The sequence below is a fragment of the Pristiophorus japonicus genome, chromosome 6, assembly GCF_044704955.1.
Source record: "Pristiophorus japonicus isolate sPriJap1 chromosome 6, sPriJap1.hap1, whole genome shotgun sequence".
NCBI classification, from domain to species: Eukaryota; Metazoa; Chordata; class Chondrichthyes; family Pristiophoridae; genus Pristiophorus; species Pristiophorus japonicus.
The window spans coordinates 77,793,238-77,816,753 of record NC_091982.1 but is presented as its reverse complement, the minus strand read 5'-3'; the positions used below and the strand labels follow the sequence as shown (position 1 = coordinate 77,816,753).

The 23,516-nt window shown below is 44.9% G+C and overlaps 1 protein-coding gene across 3 annotated transcripts in view; it reads left to right on the top strand.

The window, feature by feature from the left end:
- Positions 1-23,516, top strand: part of LOC139265700 (ATP-binding cassette sub-family C member 5-like) — a 315,900-nt gene that overhangs the window by 224,786 nt on the left and 67,598 nt on the right. For all 3 annotated transcript variants that reach the window (XR_011593604.1, XR_011593603.1, XM_070882951.1), the window contains exons 19-24: positions 6,554-6,738; positions 9,368-9,514; positions 11,066-11,195; positions 13,731-13,884; positions 16,235-16,363; positions 18,570-18,756. Coding sequence is in view for 1 of the 3 variants with exons in the window: in XM_070882951.1 (XP_070739052.1) it covers positions 6,554-6,738; positions 9,368-9,514; positions 11,066-11,195; positions 13,731-13,884; positions 16,235-16,363; positions 18,570-18,756 (932 nt within the window). In the remaining 2 variants the exon portion in view is untranslated. The remainder of the gene's footprint in view (positions 1-6,553; positions 6,739-9,367; positions 9,515-11,065; positions 11,196-13,730; positions 13,885-16,234; positions 16,364-18,569; positions 18,757-23,516) is intronic.

Here is a 23,516-nt window from a genome sequence, read left to right as displayed (position 1 = left end):
TTCAGCACTACCAAAGCATGTTATGACTTTCATAATAGCTCAGTCAGTATATAATAATATACTTTTATTTATATATCATCTTTCATGTAGAAGCATCTTGAAGAGCTTCATCACATTATTAATTATCTAGTGAAGTGCAGTGACCAGTGCTATGTAGCAAATGTTACACCAGCAATGTTACACAAAAAGCCATGAGCTGACTGACCGATCAATTTGTCTTTAGGTGATACTGGTTGTGGATACAAGAAAAAATACTCTGCTAACATGCACCCAAACCTTGCTTGATAGGATGGCACATTCAAGAATGCTGCACTCCTTACATACTGCTCTAGAGTGTCAGCCAAGATTACACACTCAAGCCAGAAGGCAAGAATGCTACCAACTGAGCCAAGCTAACATGCGGTATACAATGTGAAGTATAGTACTGACCCATTCAGACCCAGAAGGTCCCAGGTTTTATCACAAGTCTGTGCTTGATTCACTAATCTGAGCCAGGGTGTTAGTGGGGCAGTTACAATTAGCCAAAGCAATCCTGGGCAAGGAAGAATCAGGGTTCCAGTGGCATCTGCTGGAAAGTGTTCATGTATGGATGTTGGGTAAGCAAAGGGTCAGACTTGACTGTGAAGGTCCCCACAATTGAATACAACAACACCAACAACTTGCATTTATAAAGCACCTTTTAATGTAGTAAAACATCCCAAGGCTTCACAGGAACGTTATCAAACAAAATTTGACACTGAGTCACATAGGAGATATTAAGGCAGATGACCTAAAGCTTGGTCAAATAGATAGGTTTTAAGGAGCATCTTAAAGGAGGAAAGAGAGGTGACGAGGTTTAGGGAGTGAATTCAAAGCTTAGGGCCTCGTCAGCTGAAGGCACAGCCACCAATGGTGGAGTGATTAATATCATTCACTGTCAAGGTCTTGTGTGAAGAATGGCCTCTGTGTTGGTGCTGCCACCAACTGTGGAACAATAAACCAACATGAATCAGCATTTTCAGAAGGAGAAAATAATAAAAAATGTATATGTTGATTTTTAATTGTATCGTTCATAAATTGGTTATATGGCAAAATCTACCAACTTTTGTTGGTTTTATGAAATATAGTCCCTTTGCTAGTCAGCATCCACAAGTCTGGTACCACTACTGTCAGCCTGCATAAAACCAGGAAATAGAATGGAATCCTGAAGTTCTTAGATCAGGACTGTAGGCTTATATCTGTGATCCCTCTGCTGGTACAGATCTACTATTGGTCCATTCAGTTCCTACAACTTACCTTTCCATTACTGGTACTAGTCTATTGTATTATGTATTAACTATTATTCTTTGTATTAACAAGCATGAATCTTGTGCTAGCTGCAGAAAGTGCGAGCAATACTGAAATGGGAAAAGAAATGGTGGTCAGCTTAGTGCCAGAACAGGAAAAGAGCATGAAAGAACAAGTAAAGGAAAGCAGGCAGATAGATCCTGAGGAGAAACCAGAAGTGATGTTGAACGGTAAAAAGTCTGCAGTGTTTCGATGGAAGCCTGTTGTTATCCAAATGCATGATGAGGACAGCATTGAGTGGAGTGAGGGTGATTTAAGTTATTTGTTCAGGACGGAACCCAGAGATCTGGAGCCCAGGGTAGAGATGGTAAAAGATTTCAACAGTGAGAAGGAGTTTGATGAAGAGCTGCATGGTGAAGCATCAGATGATTTAATTAGTCGGGATTTTTTTCCAGAAGAAGAAACACAGAAAGGCAAGTAAAACTGTAATGTGATTTATGTTATAAATTCTGCAATTTGCTTTTCTATATGATGCGTACAGCAGATTCTTTTTATAAGGCTGTCTAATACATTATAATCTTTGATGTAGGACTGATTGATTATGACATCCTCACTGATAAAAGGCTATATAAATCTCTACTGTAACAGACACTATGCTAGATATACCCTGATATTGTACCTGAAATATAAAACCGCTTGTGGTATCTTCATTAATACCTCTATGTTATCAGCCCTTTAAAAGTCACTTTTGGATTGAATCCCTTATAAAGGAGCTCCACTGTATACTTAGGGCGATTAAGCTGTCGCAAGGCTATGCCAACAAAGTTGTTTTGTATTAATCAACACAAAGCATGTCGAAGAACCTTAATTTTTTTTGAAGCTTTGTCCTTGTCAAGTTGTGGGATGCTAACTCCGGTGAATGGAATATTTTCTGTTCCAGTGTCAAGCACTGCTAATTCAAATACAACATATCCAGCTGCAAAGTAGAGCTCCCTCTTCTCTACCTTAACTTCAGAAGACAACCTCTCTTCCCCACACGTGGGGAAAATCAATTTCTCACAACCACCATTCTTGAGGCCTTGCTTCGTGAAATGACTGCTCAGTGTCAGCTTTCTGCTGTGGGTTCACAGTTACTACACAGTTACGACTAGGTCCGTGCAGCAGAGCTGGTCTCCAGTTGTCTTGGGTAATCCTTGCCACTGGACCAAGACCTAGCTCTATCAAGCCCGTGTGGTGGCTGGTGTGCAACGGCTACCCCATGTTAAAAAAATGCACGCACAGGCATCTTCCATCCTTCAGGATGTAGTTCGGGTCCTTCATTGAAACACCTGTGAACTCGTCCTTTTTTTGGCATGGAAACAAGTCATCCTCGTTTCGAGGGACCGCCTATGATGATGATGACTACAGGAACTGAGGTGAAACTGCCTGAATTCACTTCACACTGGATAAAGGTGCAGGTTTAAACATTCTGACGGAGAGTAAAAGGTGTACATCAAAGATTGGAATTCTATGGATAAATGGAGACATTGATATCCCTGGGCTAACTCCTGCTTCCATGTTTGTTTGTCAAAAATCAAGGAACTTGACTATCACTGTTGAAAACAAAGCGGCTCAATATGAAATATGATACAAGAAGGGAAAATATATTTTAATGAAGTGGAATTTTAAAGGGAGCTGGATTAAAAGTTGAGCTGAGAAAACTAAAGTTGTGTGGAATGTTGGGAAAGTTTGGTGTGCAGTAAATATTGTGCTGCTGTGTTGAAAACATTTCACTGTAGCTTTGAGGCATTTAGTATAGCATTTAATCTAAAATCTATTAAAATACAAAGCTAGTGGCAGCAGATCGAATTGGTGATGATGTAATGGGGGTGATAGTGGTCTTTGGGTGGTCATGCAAAAATGGCAATAATGAAGCATTTTCTTTCCCAGATAATTTTCTTTTCCATTGACATTGAACACAGTATAAAATGGACTGCCAATTCACTATTGCCCATTTCACACTATTGTTGAAGTCCAAATTTATCCCCGGTGTAATTTCACCTCATCTATGTGAACATAATAAAAAGGTCTCGCAGCAAAATGGAGCTCAGTTTACAGGGCAACAAGTTCCCTTCGGTGATCAATTTAAAATGTCAAGTTAGTAATCAGGATGGATGACAGTTTTAAAATGGACTGCTATCCCTGAGTGAACTATTTTTGCTGCAGGTACTGTCAAGGTCAAAATCACTTCAGAGGGAGCCAGGCCATGTACAACACGATCTCACTAACACTATCTCTATAAAATCTTAAATTCAAAGCTCAGGAGATTATTCAACATTCAACGGTTCCCACTTTGTCTCTTAGCCTCTGCGTTGATTCAGTGTATGGGAGCCATTTAATGGCTTGCTATCTGCAAGACTCTAGGGTATACTGTTTAATGATCCACTCTCAGTGGAAATCTAATATTTTCCTTTCTCCATTTTCTGATCCTGTTGATATTAATAGAAATAATCCAATTTTTATTTAATTTCAAGCAAGTTAAATGGTGTGTTCTGAACATTAACTTTTAAGCAAACAGGCTTCATTGACGGAAGAATAAATATTACAGTGCAATAATTTTCCAGTATGTTCTATTTATTGTTCACTGCTATGCTTCTGTATTCATAAAGACACTCTGTCAACAGATACTTGTGTGAAAGGTTTTGTAATTATCTGTCAGGTTTTGTTAATTGTGAAGGGCACCCTAACATTGGCACACATCCTTTAGGTTTAGTCATACAGTTGTGTAGTGGTCACAGATAATTCAAATTTATCTATTTACTGACGCCATCACTGCATCCAGCATGGAAGTTCCGTAATTTCTTTCCCACAGGATTCCTTCCCTAAAGTCAGCACGCTCCTTTTTTGAAGATACTGCTTCTTTCCTCCGACAAGCTTCTAACCCTTGTGTCCCTTATGCACTTATCTATGAGGCCACTGGTCACCAATACTTCTCTCCCAGTGACCACAGCCAGTTCCATCCCCAATTCCCTCCCATCATGGATGTGAGTATTGACAATTTCCAATGCTTCCCAAAAAGTCCCCAATCTCTGGAATTTCTGATGATTTTTGAATTCATAGAATCATAGGGCCCAAATTTGGCCCATACAGATTTCTGCTGCACTCACCAGAGCTGCGCCGCTTTTGTAGAACTCCAAGGGCGGTAAAAATCTTCGGGCCGGGTTCGGCCGCTCTCCAGCCTCTCCTCCATGATGGCGTAGCATGGCAACTGGATTCGGGGGCGGAGCCAGGTCCCAGCGCTGAAAACAGTGCCGGGACCTCTGCACATGCGCGCTAGAGTGTGCGCGCATGTGCAGTAGCTCCTAGCCCCCAGAATCTGAGAGAGTGAGATGCAGGCTGTGTGGGAGGGGCCGACGCTCGCTGCCCCTATCCCGGGCTGCGTGGCCTGCCGCACAGGCCGGTCGCTGCCTTCCTGCGCTGAGGGCTACAAGAGACAGGTTGGTGGGGGGGAAGAGTTTTGATCGGGGGGGGGGGCGGGGGGAGGAGGGGAAGAGTTTTGATCGGGGGGGGGGAGGGGAAGAGTTTTGATCGGGGGGGGAGGGGAAGAGTTTTGATCGGGGGGAGGGGAAGAGTTTTGATGAGGGGAAGAGTTTGGGGGGGGGAAGGGGAAGAGTTTTGATCGGGCGGGGGGAGGAGGGGAAGAGTTTTGATCGGGGGGGGGGAGGGGAAGAGTTTTGATCGGGGGGGAGGGGAAGAGTTTTGATCGGGGGGGGAGGGGAAGAGTTTTGATCGGGGGGGGAGGGGAAGAGTTTTGATCGGGGGGAGGGGAAGAGTTTTGATGAGGGGAAGAGTTTGGGGGGGGGAAGGGGAAGAGTTTTGATCGGGCGGGGGGAGGAGGGGAAGAGTTTTGATCGGGGGGGGGAGGGGAAGAGTTTTGATCGGGGGGGAGGGGAAGAGTTTTGATCGGGGGGGGAGGGGAAGAGTTTTGATGAGGGGAAGAGTTTGGGGGGGGGGAAGGGGAAGAGTTTTGATGGGGCTGGGGGGAAGAGTTTTGATCCAGCAGTGGGGGGAGGGGGGGAGAAAATAATCTTCAAAGATTTTTCAGTACTTTAATATCTAGCTATCGTTACTAAAAATATACTCAGTTTAATCAGGCTGATAGCACCTACACCCTGTCCAGTCTCGCTGCTTGGGATTAAAAAAAAATTGCATTCCTTTCATAACACTGTCATTTGGAGGCTACCTGCGCTGATCACTTAATTCACCGCAGGGTTTTTCAGAACATACAAAAGTGGCCACTTACTCTGGCCTAACTTAATTTGGAGTAAGTTTTAGCTGGCTAAACTTGCTTAAATGCCCAAAACAGGCGTAAGTGGCTGGTCACGCCCCCTTTTGGAAAAAAACTGAACGAAAAAAAAACCTAACTAACTCACTTACACTGGAGCAACTTAAATGGGGAGAATTGCGATTTTTAAGTTACTCTTTAAAAAAAAAATCTAGTTGCTCCAAAAAAATCGGAGCAGCTCCTGGGGAAATTTGGGCCACATGGAAACTAGAATCACAGAAACTTACGGCACAGAAGGAGGCTATTCGGCCTGTCGTGCCTGTGCTGGCTCTTTGAAAGAGCAGTCATTCCTCGTCCCACATCCCCACTTTTTGTCCGTAACCCTGTAAGTTCCACTGAGTCACTGAGTCAATTTTGTATTCATACCCCTACTTTTCCCCTTAATTCCATCAGCTTCCATCTTCTTAATAAACCTCCTGTGTGGCACTTTGTCGAATGCTTTCTGAATGTCCTTTTGTACAACATCTTCTGCATCACCTTGATCAACCTTCTCTGTTACCTCATCAAAGATTTCAATCAAATTAGTCAGACACAATTTACAGAATTCTTTACAATTCTGATCATTTGGATTGCAACAATTTTTCTTTTTATAACCAATGTATTTGATCTCAAAATCTGTCACAAAAACACACTTCTTCCTTTGTAGCCTTATTTTACTCACTTGGATATTTGCTGTGTCAGATTCTAACAATTTTAGTATGCTTACATGCAAATATTAAAACCTATTATAATGTGCCTAATATTCATGCAAGCCCCTTAGTCATTTAGACGAAGAATTTAGTTGAGACAATTTATAACACACTCAAACTACGGACCTAAATGTACTATACTGAAAGCTAAGTGCATCAAATTCAGTGAAATCGAGTGTTGCAGTGAAACAGAATGAAATGGAGTTACATGAGAGTAAAGTTTCAATTGTAAAAAGTACTGTGCTGATATTTACATATTTTTTTTTGCTACCAGACCAGCTTATGGAAGCAGAGGAAAAAGCTGGTGGTTCTGTGTCCTGGTCAACCTATGGAATTTACATCAAGGCAGCAGGAGGTACTCTCATCTTCCTTGTGAACATTCTTCTGTTCGTACTGACAGCAGGCAGCATAGCTTTCAGTAACTGGTGGCTCAGCTACTGGATTAAGCAGGGCAGTGGGGTGAGTTGCTTTAAGTGCTGTAACATGGTACATAGAAACATAGAAAATAGGTGCAGGAGTAGGCCATTCAGCCCTTCTAGCCTGCACCGCCATTCAATGAGTTCATGGCTGAACATTCAACTTCAGTACCCCATTCCTGCTTTCTCGCCATACCCCTTGATCCCCCTAGTAGTAAGGACCTCATCTAACTCCTTTTTGAATATATTTAGTGAATTGGCCTCAAAAACTTTCTGTGGTAGAGAATTCCACAGGTTCACCACTCTCTGGGTGAAGAAGTTCCTCCGCATCTCGGTCCTAAATGGCTTACCCCTTATCCTTAGACTGTGACCTCTGGTTCTGGACTTCCCCAACATTGGGAACCTGTCTAACCCCGTCAGAATTTTAAATGTTTCTATGAGGTCCCCTCTCATTCTTCTGAACTCCAGTGAATACAAGCCCAGTTGATCCAGTCTTTCTTGATAGGTCAGTCCCGCCATCCCGGGAATCAGTCTGGTGAACCTTCGCTGCACTCCCTCAATAGCAAGAATGTCCTTCCTCAGGTTAGGAGACCAAAACTGTACACAATACTCCAGGTGTGGCCTCACCAATGCCCTGTACAACTGTAGCAACACCTCCCTGCCCCTGTACTCAAATCCCCTTGCTATGAAGGCCAACATGCCATTTGCTATCTTAACCGCCTGCTGCACCTGCATGCCAACCTTCAATGACTGATGTACCACGACACCCAGGTTTCTTTGCACCTCCCCTTTTCCTAATCTGTCACCATTCAGATAATAGTCTGTCTCTCTGTTTTTACCACCAAAGTGGATAACCTCACATTTATCCACATTATACTTCATCTGCCATGCATTTGCCCACTCACCTAACCTATCCAAGTCGCTCTGCAGCCTCACAGCATCCTCCTCGCAGCTCACACTGCCACCCAACTTAGTGTCATCCGCAAATTTGGAGATACTACATTTAATCCCTTCATCTAAATCATTAATGTACAGTGTAAACAGCTGGGGCCCCAGCACAGAACCTTGCGGTACCCCACTAGTCACTGCCTGCCATTCTGAAAAGTCCCCATTTACTCCTACTCTTTGCTTCCTGTCTGACAACCAGTTCTCAATCCATGTCAGCACACTACCCCTAATCCCATGTGCTCTAACTTTGCACATCAATCTCTTGTGTGGGACCTTGTCGAACGCCTTCTGAAAGTCCAAATATACCACATCAACTGGTTCTCCCTTGTCCACTCTACTGGAAACATCCTCAAAAAATTCCAGAAGATTTATCAAGCATGATTTCTCTTTCACAAATCCATGCTGACTTGGACCTATCATGTCACCTCTTTCCAAATGCACTGCTATGACATCCTTAATAATTGATTCCATCATTTTACCCACTACCGATGTCAGGCTGACCGGTCTATAATTCCCTGTTTTCTCTCTCCCTCCTTTTTTAAAAAGTGGGGTTACATTGGCTACCCTCCACTCTATAGGAACTGATCCAGAGTCAATGGAATGTTGGAAAATGACTGTCAATGCATCCACTATTTCCAAGGCCACCTCCTTAAGTACTCTGGGATGCAGTCCATCAGGCCCTGGGGATTTATCGGCCTTCAATCCCATCAATTTCCCCAACACAATTTCCCGGCTAATAAGGATTTCCCTCAGTTCCTCCTCCTTACTAGACCCCCCAACCCCTTTTATAACCGGAAGGTTGTTTGTGTCCTCCTTCGTGAATACCGAACCAAAGTACTTGTTCAATTGGTCCGCCATTTCTTTGTTCCCCGTTATGACTTCCCCTGATTCTGACTGCAGGGGACCTACGTTTGTCTTTACTAACCTTTTTCTCTTTACATATCTATAGAAAGTTTTGCAATCCGTCTTAATGTTCCCTGCAAGCTTCTTCTCATACTCCATTTTCCCTGCCCTAATCAAACCCTTTGTCCTCCTCTGCTGAGTTCTAAATTTCTCCCAGTCCCCAGGTTCGCTGCTCTTTCTGGCCAATTTGTATGCCACTTCCTTGGCTTTAATACTATCCCGGATTTCCCTTGATAGCCACGGTTGAGCCACCTTCCCTTTTTTATTTTTATGCCAGACAGAAATGTACAATTGTTGTAGTTCATCCATGCGGTCTCTAAATGTCTGCCATTGCCCATCCACAGTCAACCCCTTAAGTATCAGTCGCCAATCCATCCCAGCCAATACATATAATAACAAGTACAGATAGCTACAACCAACATGATTAAAACATGCAGACACAATAACCAAGTTCATATCTAATCTGGCTTAAAAAGTTCCCAAATTGCAGCACTTTGTTAATAGTCCAATAGGGTACTTGTCATGCATTCAGGGTTATTAACTTGTTCATAATTTGTTATGTTAAAAAATAAACTGATATTAGCTGTAGATCCTGTGTCACAAACTAGGGCTTTAGACCCTATGTCACATAATTCCTTCAAACTGCAGCAGAACCACAAAGCTTAAACAAAAAACAAAATTCAGTGTTGCATTCATATCGTACACCGCGATGACTATCTCGGTGAACTGAGGACAGCAACGTTGTCATTGGCCTCAGCAGATGATTGTAGACTGACTCCTTCAGAGATTGTTTGAACATTGTACATTACATTATTTTTCAGAATACGTCAGTTACTGAAGGTAATGTGACCTATATCAGCAACAGCATGAGAGATCATCCAAATCAGAACTTTTACATTTGGGTCTACGCTCTATCCATGGTGGCTGTACTACTCTTCAAGGCACTCCGTGGTTACACATTTGTTAAGGTGCTGAAATGTGTTATTTGTAAAAACAAATCTCTTCCATTCATAACGGATAGACTAATATCTATTTAAATTTTGATCAAGACAGAGTATTATGGGTCATGGATGAACATCCCACTGTTACAACCTTCTTGCTAATGAAACCTAGCTCCTGACTTTTGCTGTATTACTGGATATTTGTTGAATCACGCCCCTCTCTCTAATAAGCAAAATGCTTGTGTTAGTTAGGATGTTGTGCATTACCACAGATCCCACAGATGTACTCTGCCATTCCCAGGTTGTCCATTTTCTCGGATGCAAGCTTGAAAATAATGGGGAGATTTTGAGGCTTCCAGTCTAGTGGATGTGGGGTGGTAGCATCCCAAAAATGGCGGGGAAAGATTTGCTATCCCATGCTGTGGTTACTGCAATCTTAACCCGGGCCCACTGCTGGGCAGCCAGAGTGCACTCCTAAGTCAGCCCATCACAAACATGTCAGCATCTACAGATCCTTCTCCGTGCACGTCAAGCTACACATTTCCCATTCATCTCATCGAAGCCAATTCCAAAATGGCCCATGGCACCACTTGGACATTAATGATAAGCTCTTGAAGCAATTCGAGACAGTGAAGTAAGTGATAAATGTGCTTGGTGTACATCTTTGGATGGTGCGACTGGCTCGTTTTACCTTGCCTAAAGTCAATAAACATCCTGTAGCATTGTGCGGGAGTAGCCATGTGGGGGAGGTAGGGGATGGGAAGGAGGTATTATGGAGATGACTCCTACTGCCAGGACTGCTTTGGATAATTCCCTTTAATACTTTTCCTCTCCCATGTTCCAAACAGGGCTTCAGATTTAATGAGTTGGCATGAATGGAAGTTGTATGAACTGATGTGCACTGAGAAGGGCCTGTAGATGCTGAAATGTTTGTAATGGAAAATGTAAATAGGACTGTTCATGAAATAGGGGGATGTGTTAACCAAGGGAAGATTTCCCATACCATATTGGCACAAATGACTCTTGCAGCCAACAATGGGTTGTGTGCCACATCCTTCTTCTGTCTGATCTCTCTGCTGTTGTTGTCCTATTTGGAATTAGCAGTATTTCTATGAATGGTATGAAAATTTGAGGGCTATGCATTCTGCACCTGAACTTTCAAACATGTCACAACTGGCAATCCTGCTTCCCAGAACAAAGACAGTTGCTCATGATGCCTTTTCCTTTAAACTGTCACGGGGTGGGAAGACCATTGTGTGCTCACCTTCATTGTTTAAATTGAGCTGATCCTAGAAAATTCATTGGGGTCAACGCCAGGTCATACAGGCAGGCGGAAGTCCCATGCTGCCACACTTCTGGTGACATTACAACTGGAGAAGACGATCTAGGCCAGGGCCTTTAAACATTGGGCTACCAAAACCCTATTTATGAATCTAGTACTTAAGTATTTTTCAATCACATGTTAAATAGCATTCAGTGATGGTGAGCTTATTCCCTCCACAGGAATTGATAATAACAAATTTCTATTGTGCTATTGGTTATTTAAATCTTTTGTAATTATGTATCTATTCTGAACAGTGCACTCTCCGGGCTTCCTCCAAGCTGCATGATGCTCTATTTAAAAAAATTCTCAGGTGCCCAATGAAGTTCTTTGACACAACACCTCTAGGACGCATTCTAAATAGGTTTGCTAAGGATATGGATGAAGGTAAGGCCTGGTTGTATTTACATACTATGTTGAGTAGCACAGTTTGTAGGATGTGCATTCATGTCTGTTTATCATGTGGTGATTATTATATCTCTAACAATTGTTAAGGAGCGACTGCAAGCAGAGGCTGGGCATTTCTCACATATAGAGAAAAAAGAGAAGGGAAAGTTAGTCACCTCACTGTATCCTCAGGTAGCTCACGGAGTGCAGTTATACTGCTACTTTCATATCGGTGAGAAATGCTTTAGGTGCACGTTGATATGAGAAGTGACAGTACAAGTCGAGTGTCAGCCCCGAACTAACAGCCAAGCACATGAAAGCATCCCTGCAAAGGAGCATCCTGCAAAACTTTGAGTTTGTAATTGCTGGAGTATTACTCCATGCCCAGTACAGGTGCAGCGTCGAGAATCTGGAGTTCCGGAGTTCCACCCGCCCCCCACCCACTTTCCGAAATCCGGAAATACCCGAACCTGGGCTCGGGTGTTTCCGGATTCGTGACATCAGAAAGCATATCGGAAGTCTGGAAAAGCCCGGAATCCGAAACGGCCTCGGTTCAGAGGATTCCGGATTTTAGGCGCAGCACCTCTACACAGGTGTATGCCAAATGGGAGATAAATACTTTTTAAAAATAGAGCAATCTTGCCTAGGTCCAGCTTTCAGTGACAGCAATTGCTGATGCAATTACATCAGTACAGATTAATTTATGCTGTGAGATCCTCTGCTGTGATCTGTCATCATTCTTTTCTCCTTCAAGCTGAATAAGGGAATGATCTAGGCCAAGTAATTATTTTCTCTTTGACTCCTGACAGGATTTAAACTTCTGTTAGACCTTCTGGAAACAGTACTCTGTTGAAATTGCATATTGGTGCCACTCAGACTGAGGTCCTAATGCAATATAGGAAGGGCTTTCTGAATGCACAATGCAGCCAACAGTTACTATTATCAGATCATTAGCCCTGTTGTTACTAGCTCTGGCATTTATGTCTTTCTGAAGAGTGTTTTGAATGGGAAAAATAATATAACTGACAAAATTGTAAATTCTCTTAAATTGGATTTTTCAAAAGAAAAATTGCAACCATCTTCATTTAAACTTAAGTGATATCAAGTACATTAAAAGGTAGAGAATAAAATCAGGCAGCAGTGAGAACTATAATGTATTCAACAAACCAAAAATGATCATGATTCATGATTAAATTTAGATTTATGACATTTTTTAGGATGAGTCTTGCTGCACACCATTGTGCCTTTTGTCTGTGTAACAATTGCAAATTGATTTTCTGGCTCTAGAGGTGAAAGACAAAGGGTAAAGGCATGAATGCTCGTGTCAACTGTTTTCCAAATTAATTGCTTTCAACAAGTGAGTATTAACATCTCTTTGCAGGAGAACACATGACAGTAGTGGAATATTCCACCTCTGGAGGGGGTGAATAGTTGACTAGATCAGTCCAGACCTATGGAAGATTATATTTTGTCAGCAGCCTTAATAAAAAATTAGTTGGCTCATTTCATTTTCTGATCATGCTGGAAGATAAAAGTATTGTGTCAGATCACTGCAAAGAGCTTTGAAGCACAAACCACTCTGTAATCCCTTAGTAATAGTTAGGTTCAGATAAGTTTGCTTTTCTATGTATCTCCTTTGGCTTTCATTATCCTAAACATGCCCACCACCCAGTTACATCATTTTTAGTCGATTGCAGCAGGAGCTCCATTTCATACAGAAGAGGTCAGGGCCAAAATTGCCTCCTTTATAAGGCCCGTTGGTAACGGAGCGGCAAGGCCTTTCTGACTGGGGGCGGCGGAAACAGGATTCCCCCGCGCCCTGTGTTTCCACCCCACCCGGCACTTCGACCCAACGTCGACCCCTTCACCGCTACTGACAGCTTCGTGAGGCGGGAAGCTTCCAGTGGCTGGGCAGTGTGTCAGCCCTTAAAATGGCGGGGGGGAGGGGGCCGCAACACCACGGCCGCCATTTTGTTTTGATGGCAGCCGCTGATTGCACCCCCTCATGGGTGCTGGGTCGCTGGTGCAACCAAATCCCTCCCTGATGGCCCACTGGCCACCAAGGAAGCCTCACTAGACCTCGCAGCGGCCCTCCCCTTTAAATGAAGAGGAGACGTTGCTATGCTTCAGCGGGATGTGGCACGTCCACGTTGCACTGATGTCATCGCCATGCTGACATGGTCAGCGCAGTGGTGATGGACACCGTCCCACTCCCAATGCAAACCCACCCCTACACTGCCTCAAGCAGCACCCCAAAGCACTGGGAAGTGGTGACAAAGTTAAAGATCCAAATTTCCCGCTTCTTCCCTCTGACTCACGCCGGGCAGTTATAATTCGAACAACTCAAATTATCCAGCCCAAATGGGGCGGAGGACAGTTTCCAGCCCGTAATGTCTTTAATCTGTGTTTCTCAATTTCTCTTTATAATTATTGTATATCTGTCGAAAATGAGCACATATAGGAATATTGTGCACATGTGTCATAAGGGAAAATAAAGTTTCTCAATTTCAAATATTCTACCTGTTCTCTTTTCAGTGGATGTGCGGCTGACCACTCAGACCGAGATGTTGATTCAGAATATCATTCTTATATTGTTCTGTCTTGGTGTTGTCAGCTCAGTCTTCCCATGGTTCCTTATTTCTGTGTTACCACTCAGCATTATCTTCATAATAGTTAACAGGATCTCAAGGTAATGTCCCTTTGGCTCATTTTCCTATGTTAATAAATCTGATATTAATGGAGAGGGGAGATTGTTCTGTTCGAGGAGTCTTGCAGCTAGTCCGATTTTCCAGCCTGTCAAACAGAATCATTATTTGCTACCATTGGACTATAGGAGGGGTAGAATCTCATTTTCCATGACTTAATCTTCGCTTTTTTGGTTTTAACAATTGTATAAAGCTTTTTTTTAAAGTTGTGACACAATAATATTGACCCAACACTGTGTTGAGACGATAATGTTCTTTTAATGAGAGAGTTGTATGCCTCAACTGATGTGTGGGATACAAAACCAGTAATGGGGTTCTAATAATGCCATTAAGAGGCTGACCACCAAAAATATCTAAAAAAAAACATTTGGGGGCTATCATTGTGGCTGACTGAATGAACTGAGTTGTGTGGGCCTGAACCACAGACCAGGGTGGTCCCCGATTTGATTCACGTTTTTTTTTATTCATTCACGGGATGGCTAGTAAAGCCAGCCTTTATTGCCAGCACTAGTTGCCCTTGAGAAGGTGGTGGTGAGCCAACTTGAACCGTTGCAGTCTGTGTGCTGAAGGTATTCCCACAGTGCTGTTAGGTATGGAGTTCCAGCATTTTGAACCAATGACGATGAAGGAACTGTGATATATTACCAAGTCAGGATGGTGTATGACTTGGAGGGGAACTTGGAGGTGGTGGTATTCCCATACGCCTGCTGCCCTTGCTCTTCTGGGTGGTAGAGGTCGTGGGTTTGGGGGGTGCTGTCGAAGAAGCCTTGGCGAGCTGCTGCAGTGCATCTTGTAGATGGTACACACAGCAGCCATGGTGTGCTGGTGGAGGAGGGAGTTAATGTTTAAGGTGGTGGATGAGATGCCAATCAAGCAGGCTGTTTTGACCTGGATGATGTTGAACTTCTTGAGTGTTATTGGAGCTGCACTCATCCTGGCAAGTGGAGAGAATTCCATCACATTCCTGTTATGGGGTAAGTTAGCTGATCTCAGCCCACGCAGTGCTGGAGTGCTACAACTAGCTTCATTGTCACTGAGTTAGGGAGCATTAAAAAATCAACTAGGGTTTCCACTCTGCTGGAAAGGGTACATGTATGGACATTGAATACTTGGAAACATATAGTCGAATATTTACTATTTACACTCACAGATGAAGAATGAGTGCTATAATAAAATAACAGAGGGCCGCTAATAACTTTGGAACTATATCTCAGTATATTTCTGTTTTGGATCAAGTGGGTGGATAAAATGGCAGCATGTACTTACAACACCAAAGTTCTGATTGTTCCCCTTCGATGACAAGAACAAATTTCCCCTTGGAGGACAAGACACACCCAACAGTATGTCTGGGGCATGTAATTAGATCCTGCCTGCCTGAGTAATCAAGATCTTTGCAATGTGTAATTTGATCCATTCATTGTGACAGCCAGGCTCCAGACATAGCTCACAGTGTGAACGCTACTGCTTTCAGAGAATAGACAGGGCTCGCACTCCCAGGTTAGGACCTTGCCGCCCTCCCCCCCACCCCCAACATGTTTCTGACCTTATAGCCCCTCAAAAAGTTCCTGACCTCTTCCCTTCTCCCCCCCCCCATAGATGGGGCATTGTGTGTGGGTCACGGATTGTTAATAGGTTTATTGGGTATGAAGTGAATAGTGACAGTGTCATGACTTTCGCATTTCGTTCAGTCCAAAGATGTCACTTGCAGCACACACGCCAAGGTTTCCGAGAAATCAACCCAGTCTAGGGGGGTGGAGAGGGAGAACATGGTGCAGGTGTAAATGGGGTGGGGTTGGGGTTGGAAGAATGTGATCCTTCTTCCCATTTGTTCTCTCTGACCTTCTCTCTCCCCCCCCCAAGTTCCTGACCTTCTCTTCCCCCCCCCCCAAGTTCCTGACCTTCTCTTTCTCTTCCCCTCCCCGAGTTCCTGACCTTCTCACCTTCCCCCCCAGCAAATTCCTGACCTTCTCACCCCCCCCACCCAAGTTCCTGACCTTCTTTTCCTCCCCCCCCCCCGAGTTCCTGACCTTCCCTCCCCCGAGTCCCTGTCCTTCTCTCCCCCCACCCCTCAGTTTCTGACCTACTCTCCCCCCACCCCCATGTTTCTGACCTTCTTTCCCCCCATCCCCGAGTTCCTGATCTTCTCCACACGGATGGTGGTGCAGGGCCCAGGTGCCGCACTGCCGGGTACTGTGCATGCTCAACCCGATCGAGTGCGCATGCGCAGTACCAAACGGGCCGCATGTATAGAGTCAACAAAGCAGTGCAAATAATCACTCTGGAAAGGAAGTGTATAATTGGTAGTAATGTGCTGAATTCTGTACTTCTTGGCAGGGTGTTAGTTCGTGAGCTTAAGCGTATGGACAGTATCAGCCAGTCACCGTTTACATCTCACATTACCTGCAGTGTCCAGGGTTTGGCCACCATCCACGCTTATGACAAGGAAAGTGAGTTCCTGCAAAAGTGAGTAGCAAATACTTTCTCATCAATGTAAAATGCTAAACTATATTAACTATACAACAAAACACAATTAATATTTGTAAAAGATCAAATAGATATTAACTAGTTACATTAAAATTAAGTAGAACCTTTATATAATAGTCATCATCATAGGCAGTCCCTCGAAATCAAGGAAGATTTGCTTCCACTCCAAAAGTGAGTTCTCAGGTGACTGAACAGTCCAATTCAGGAATTACAGTCTTTGTCGCAGGTGGGACAGACAGTCGTTGGGGGAAAGGGTGGGTGGGGAGTCTGGTTTGCCGCACGCTCCTTCCGCTGCCTGCACTTGATTTCTGCATGCTCTCGGTGACGAAACTCGAGGTGCTCAGCGCCCTCCCGGATGCTCTTCCTCCACTTAGGGCTGTCTTTGGCCAGGGACTCCCAGGTGCCGGTGGGGATGTTGCATTTTATCAAGAGGCTTTGAGGGTGTCCTTGAAATGTTTCCTCTGCCCACTTGGGGCTCGCTTGCCATGTAGGAGTTCCGAGTAGAGCGCTTGCTTTGGGAGTCTTGTGTCTGGCATGCGGACGAGGTGGCCCGCCCAACGGAGCTGGTCGAGTGTGGTCAGTGCTTCGATGCTGGGGATGTTGGCGTGGTCGAGAACACTGATGTTGGTGTGTCTATCCTCCCAGGGGATTTGCAGGATCTTGCGGAGACATCGTTGTTGGTATTTCTCCATTCTGGCCACATTCTGGGCGGCAAATGCAATCCTTGGCAAAGTACTGCCGAGGATAGAGTCGGGCCCAGGGAGAGGGGAGCCGCAAAATTAAAAAATTTTCAAAACCATTAAAAAAACTACCTTTAATCCTTCAGAGGACCCCAAAGACCTAAATCCCTGCAAAAGAAATAAAGAAAAGATATGCACTAACCTTTTTTTGCAGGTCTTCTTACTTACTGTTCAGGTAAGACCTGCCTCCACACTGCGGTCTCTTCTGCTGCTGGAGCGGAGGACCGCCTGGGGACTCAGCTGGCGGGAGGACTTTTGTGGGCGTTGCACGCCGGCACATGCCGGCGGAAACCAGTGGATGGTCCCCAGTGGTCTTCTCTCCCCACCAGCGTGAGGACCTGACCAAACTCTCTCAGCGGGGAAAGCGCCCAAAAAACATCAAGACCGCTGAGAAAACTAGGTAAGTCGACCAAACTCGGGCCCAAGATCTTTACTATTAATCTGTGTTATTATTTAACCGTTATTATATAATATATTTAATATCTAAAATATATGTTAATATACAGATCAGCCATGATTTTATTAAATGGCGGAGCAGGCTCGAGGGGGTCAAAAGGCCTACTCCTGCTCCTATTTCTTACGTTCTTATATATAATATATTATATTAATATAAGTCCACTGCAGTAATTTGTTATATTTATACATAATGGACATGAACAAACAAAACTATAGGCCCATTTGGATCAGTTTGCCCCAGACCCATCAGGCCCTTAATCCGGCCCTGAGCCCATGTATTCCTTACACCAGTGAACCCCAGTGATCAAGAAGAACCAAATTGCCTTGATCTACCGAAAGTGGTAGCACTCTTGTTCTGAGACAGAGAGTCATGGTTTCAAGGCCCATTCCACATAATCTAAGCTGACACTTCATTGCAGGACTGTGAGAGTGCTGCACTATTCGAGGTGCCTTCTTTTGAATGAGTCATCAACTTGAGGCTCCGTCACTCAGGTGATTGCAAAAGATTCCATGGCACTATTTGAAGAAGTACTGGAGTGTTCTCCCAGGATCCTGGCCAACATTTATCCCTCAACCAACATCACTAAAACAGATTATCTGGTCAATTATCTCATTTTAGTTTGTGGGACCTTGCTGTAGGCAAATTGGCTGCCATGTTTGCGCACATGATAACAATGACTGCACTTAATTGGCTGTTTCCAAAGCTTACATTAGACAAATATAACTAAAATACATGTCATTATTTTAGCCACGTTTAGCAAGTTAATTTGTAATACCTGCTTTTGTGCTGGTAGATGTCATGAGTGTAGTTAGTAAATAATCGTGTAGAAACAACACTGCTGACATCTAGTGGTCAAACATCCTGCATAACCATTGAAGCTGTTTTGCTGTTGGTTAATGTAGTCAATCTCAGTGCACATCTGTAATAAAGTGTTTTAGACGTCAGATGTATTGCCACTTAATTCTATGTTGGTGCCACTCTTTCTCAGGTACCAGGAGCTACTGGATTGTAATCAAAGTCCACATTTCCTATTCAGCTGCGGCATGCGATGGCTGGCTGTTCGTCTCGATCTCATAAGCATCATACTCATCACTGTAGTGTCAGCAATGATGGTTTTCATGCATGGAAGAATTCCACCAGCCTATGCAGGTCTTGCCATCTCCCATGCAGTCCAGGTAACTTCAAATTAAGAAACTCCCAACTGAAAGTCATTAGTAATATTTACCTGTGAATAAGAAACAGAACTGGAAGCTGGTCAGAAAAGTTAGATGATGACCCCTATAATTAGGTTCCAGCATTTAACTCATGCCCAGATAACTGTAATTTTACAAAACAGTTAGGGCTGGACTTTTGGTTCTCTAACGCCTCAGTTAGTGGCCCGAGGGGGCGTAAATGGAAATGTAAGAGGTTACCAACTGGCAGTGCAGCTTTTAAGCGCCCCGACCGAAAATTAACTAGAGGCTCACCGGGGGCGCAAACCAGTAGCGCTTGGCTGCTGATGATCAATGCGATCCTGATGTCAGTCCTGGTGCTACGCCCACACTTGCGACTCGGTCGGTAAATTAGGTGCGGACGCCTCATTTAGTGACCGCCAAGAACAATGTCTGAAAAACAGTCGGTACAGGCTTACAGAGTCGTTAACTAGTGTCTACTTAAAGGGATGAGGAAGCGCTTCCCTTGGAGGTCACAGTCAGTGCAGCGTTTACACACAGCACGGTGGTGAGCCTCCGAGTTTGCAGCAGCAGACAGACATGACAGTGCAGCTTGAGAGAAACTTATTTCTGAAACTTTAATGGGGGTATTACTAGTTCGCCAGCATTGCATTCTACATGCTCCAGCAAGGCATCGTGAAGAGAGAAGGGCTGTTGGCCATGTTGGTGGCCAAGGAGGAGAGACCCTAGACATCGGGGCATCAGGCCTTATCCCCCACAGCTTTACCAGTACCAATGATCATACCTGGACCCGTACGAGGAGCAGTATGTCAAAAGACTGTGCTTCCGAAAGGAGATTGTTACAGAGATAGCCATTTCCTGCAGCCTCACATTGGCACCAGGACTGCGCTGCCCGTCGCAGTGAAAGTCACAGTGGCACTCACCTTCTATGCCTCTGGCTCCTTCTAAACTGCATCAGGGGACATATGCTGTGTTTCACAGTTCACAGCACATCGCTCCATCTGTGACATCACACAGGCTCTCTACACCATCGAATGGACTTCATTGCCTTCCCGATGACCAGGGAAAAACAGGATGAGTATGCATGTGGGTTTGTCAGGATAGCGGGCTTCCCGAGATTGCACGCACGTGGCCTTGCGAGCACCATTCCAGAATACAGAGGTCTTCAGAAACAGAAAGGATACCACTCCCTAAATGAGCAGTTAGTATGCGACCACATGCAATGCTCGCTATCCTGGAAGCATAAATGATGCCTTTATCCTGCGGGAGAGCACTGTGCCTCAACTGTTTCAGCCACCGCGGCAAGGCCGAGGCTGGCTACTCTGGGACAAGGGATACGGCCTGGCCACCTGGTTAATGCTCCCCTTCCGCAATCCCACCACAGAGCCGGAGGAACACTACAATGACAGTCATGCCGTTACTCGCAATATCATCGAGCAGACAATAGGGCTGGTGAAACAGCGATTCTGATGCCTGGACCATTCGGGAGGCAGCCTTCAATCCTCCCCTCAACAGCTTTCCCTATTCATTGTGGTGTGCTGCATGCTGCACAACTTGGCCATCATGGGCACCCAGGCCTTGCCAGTGGGGATCACAGGACCACCTCAGGGGGAGGAGGAGGAGGACCAGCAGCCTGCCGAAGTCCTGAATGAATAGCAACATGATGAGGACCAGCAGCAGCCACGGAGGAGGCAGCGTGCCAATGTTGGTGGTGACAGGGCTATTCGGCGTCGGCTCATAATGCAGCGCATCGCTTAAATGGAGTGAGCTGAGTTATGCAGCTAATAATGAGCGCGTATTGTGGCACGATAATGCCACCTCTCATAGAAACATAGAAAATAGGTGCAGGAGCAGGCCATTCAGCACTTCTAGCCTGCACCGCCATTCAATGAGTTCATGGCTGAACATGAAACTTCAGTACCCCCTTCCTGCTTTCTCGCCATACCCCTTGATCCCCCGAGTAGTAAGGACTTCATCTAACTCCCTTTTGAATATATTTAGTGAATTGGCCTCAACTACTTTCTGTGGTAGAGAATTCCACAGGTTTACCAATCTCTGGGTGAAGAAGTTTCTCCTCATCACGGTCCTAAATGGCTTACCCCTTATCCTCAGACTGTGACCCCTGGTTCTGGACTTCCCCAACATTGGGAACATTCTTCCTGCATCTAACCTGTCTAAACCCGTTAGAATTTTAAACGTTTCTATGAGATCCCCTCTCATTCTTCTGAACTCCAATGAATACAAGCCCAGTTGATCCAGTCTTTCTTGATAGGTCAGTCCCACCATCCCGGGAATCAGTCTGGTGAATCTTCGCTGCACTCCCTCAATAGCAAGAATGTCCTTCCTCAAGTTAGGAGACCAAAACTGTACACAATACTCCAGGTGTGGCCTCACCAAGGCCCTGTACAACTGTAGCAACACCTCCCTGCCCCTGTACTCAAATCCCCTCGCTATGAAGGCCAACATGCCATTTGCTTTCTTAACCGCCTGCTGTATCTGCATGCCAACCTTCAATGACTGATGTACCATGACACTCAGGTCTCGTTGCACCTTCACTTTTCCTAATCTGTCACCATTCAGATAATAGTCTGACTTTCTGTTTTTACCACCAAAGTGGATAACCTCACATTTATCCACATTATACTTCATCTGCCATGCATTTGCCCACTCACCTAACCTATCCAAGTCACTCTGCAGCCTCATAGCATCCTCCTCGCAGCTCACACTGCCACCCAACTTAGTGTCATCCGCAAGTTTGGAGATACTACATTTAATCCCCTCGTCTAAATCATTAATGTACAATGTAAACAGCTGGGGCCCCAGCACAGAACCTTGCTGTACCCCACTAGTCACTGCCTGCCATTCTGAAAAGTCCCCATTTACTCCTACTCTTTGCTTCCTGTCTGACAACCAGTTCTCAATCCACGTCAGCACACTACCACCAATCCCATGTGCTTTAACTTTGCACATTAATCTCTTGTGTGGGACCTTGTCGAAAGCCTTCTGAAAGTCCAAATATACCACATCAACTGGTTCTCCTTTGTCCACTTTACTGGAAACATCCTCAAAAAATTCCAGAAGATTTGTCAAGCATGATTTCCCTTTCACAAATCCATGCTGACTTGGACCTATCATGTCACCATTTTCCAAATGCGCTGCTATGACATCCTTAATAATTGATTCCATCATTTTACCCACTACTGAGGTCAGGCTGACCGGTCTATAATTCCCTGTTTTCTCTCTCCCTCCTTTTTTAAAAAGTGGGGTTACATTGGCTACCCTCCACTCCATAGGAACTGATCCAGAGTCTCCATTTCAAGTGAACAGTCGTACACCTGAGGCTGAAGGAAACGTTCAATGTAACATTTTATTGGAAACACATCCCTCAAACAACCCCAAAAACCCCACCCCCCAAAAAAAAAACACCCCCTCAAAGAAAACACAATGAGGCTCCTTCAAATAATACAACAGATGAATAACATTTACACCTTTTCTACATAGTGCCCATGGCCACACCTTTCATCAATGGATCTTGTGCAGGCATTCCTACCCCTCTGCCTCACCCCGCTCCCTTGACTACTGCTCCTCCTCAATGGGTCCTCCGTGCCTACAGCAAGGCTGCTTGAAGGCTGCTGTATGTCTGAGGGAGACAGGACAGATGACCTAGCACAACATCTTGGACCAGCTCTGGGCCTGGAAAGCCCAGCTGCTGACAGCATCACCTGAGAATGGACGGCAGCAGTGTGGGATGGCTGGGGTGCCAAGGTGGAATGGCAGTGGTGCGAGACCGAATGAGGACATCATGTTCCATCTCAACTGACGGTCTGCCGCTTCTCCGGGGCAGAGCCTCAGCATCTGGAGCAATCTGGTGGAGCACAGATTGCTGGCCTACTTTGGCACCGTTACCTCCCCGTTGGACTGATGGGGCCCCAGACACGATGGCAGCAGTCAGTGCTTGTGTGGCATCAATTTGACCCTGCATCAGAGCACACAGCGCATTGATGCCACACAAGCACTGTCAGTTCCTATGGACTGGAGGGTAGCTAATGTAACACCACTTTTTAAGAAAGGAGGGAAGAGAGAAAATGGGTAATTATAGACTGGTTAGCCTGACATCAGTAGTGGGGAAAATGTTGGAATCAATTATTAAAGATGAAATAGCAGCACATTTGGAAAGCAGTGACGGGATCGGCCCAAGTCAGCATGGATTTATGAAAGGGAAATCATGCTTGATAAATCTTCTAGAATTTTTTGAGGATGTAACTGGTAGCATGGACAAGGGAGAACCAGTGGATGTGGTTTCAGAGGCTTTTGACAAGGTCCCACACAAGAGATTGGTGTGCAAAATTAAAGCCCACGGTATTGGGGGTAATGTACTGACGTGGATAGAGAACTGGTTGGCAGACACGAATCAGAGAGTCGGGATAAATGGGTCCTTTTCAGAATGGCAGACAGTGACTAGTGGGGTACCGCAGGGCTCAGTGCTGGGACCCCAGCTATTTACAATATTCATTAATGACTTGGATGAGGGAATTGAGTGTAATATCTCCAAGTTTGCAGATGACACTAAGCTGCGTGACAGTGTGAGCTGTGAGGAGGACGCTAAGAGGCTGCAGGGTGACTTGGACAGGTTAGGTGAGTGGGCAAACGCGTGGCAGATGCAGTATAATGTGGATAAATGTGAGGTTATCCACTTTGGTGGCAAAAACACGAAGGCAGAATATTATCTGAATGGTGGCAGATTAGAAAAAGGGGAGGTGCAG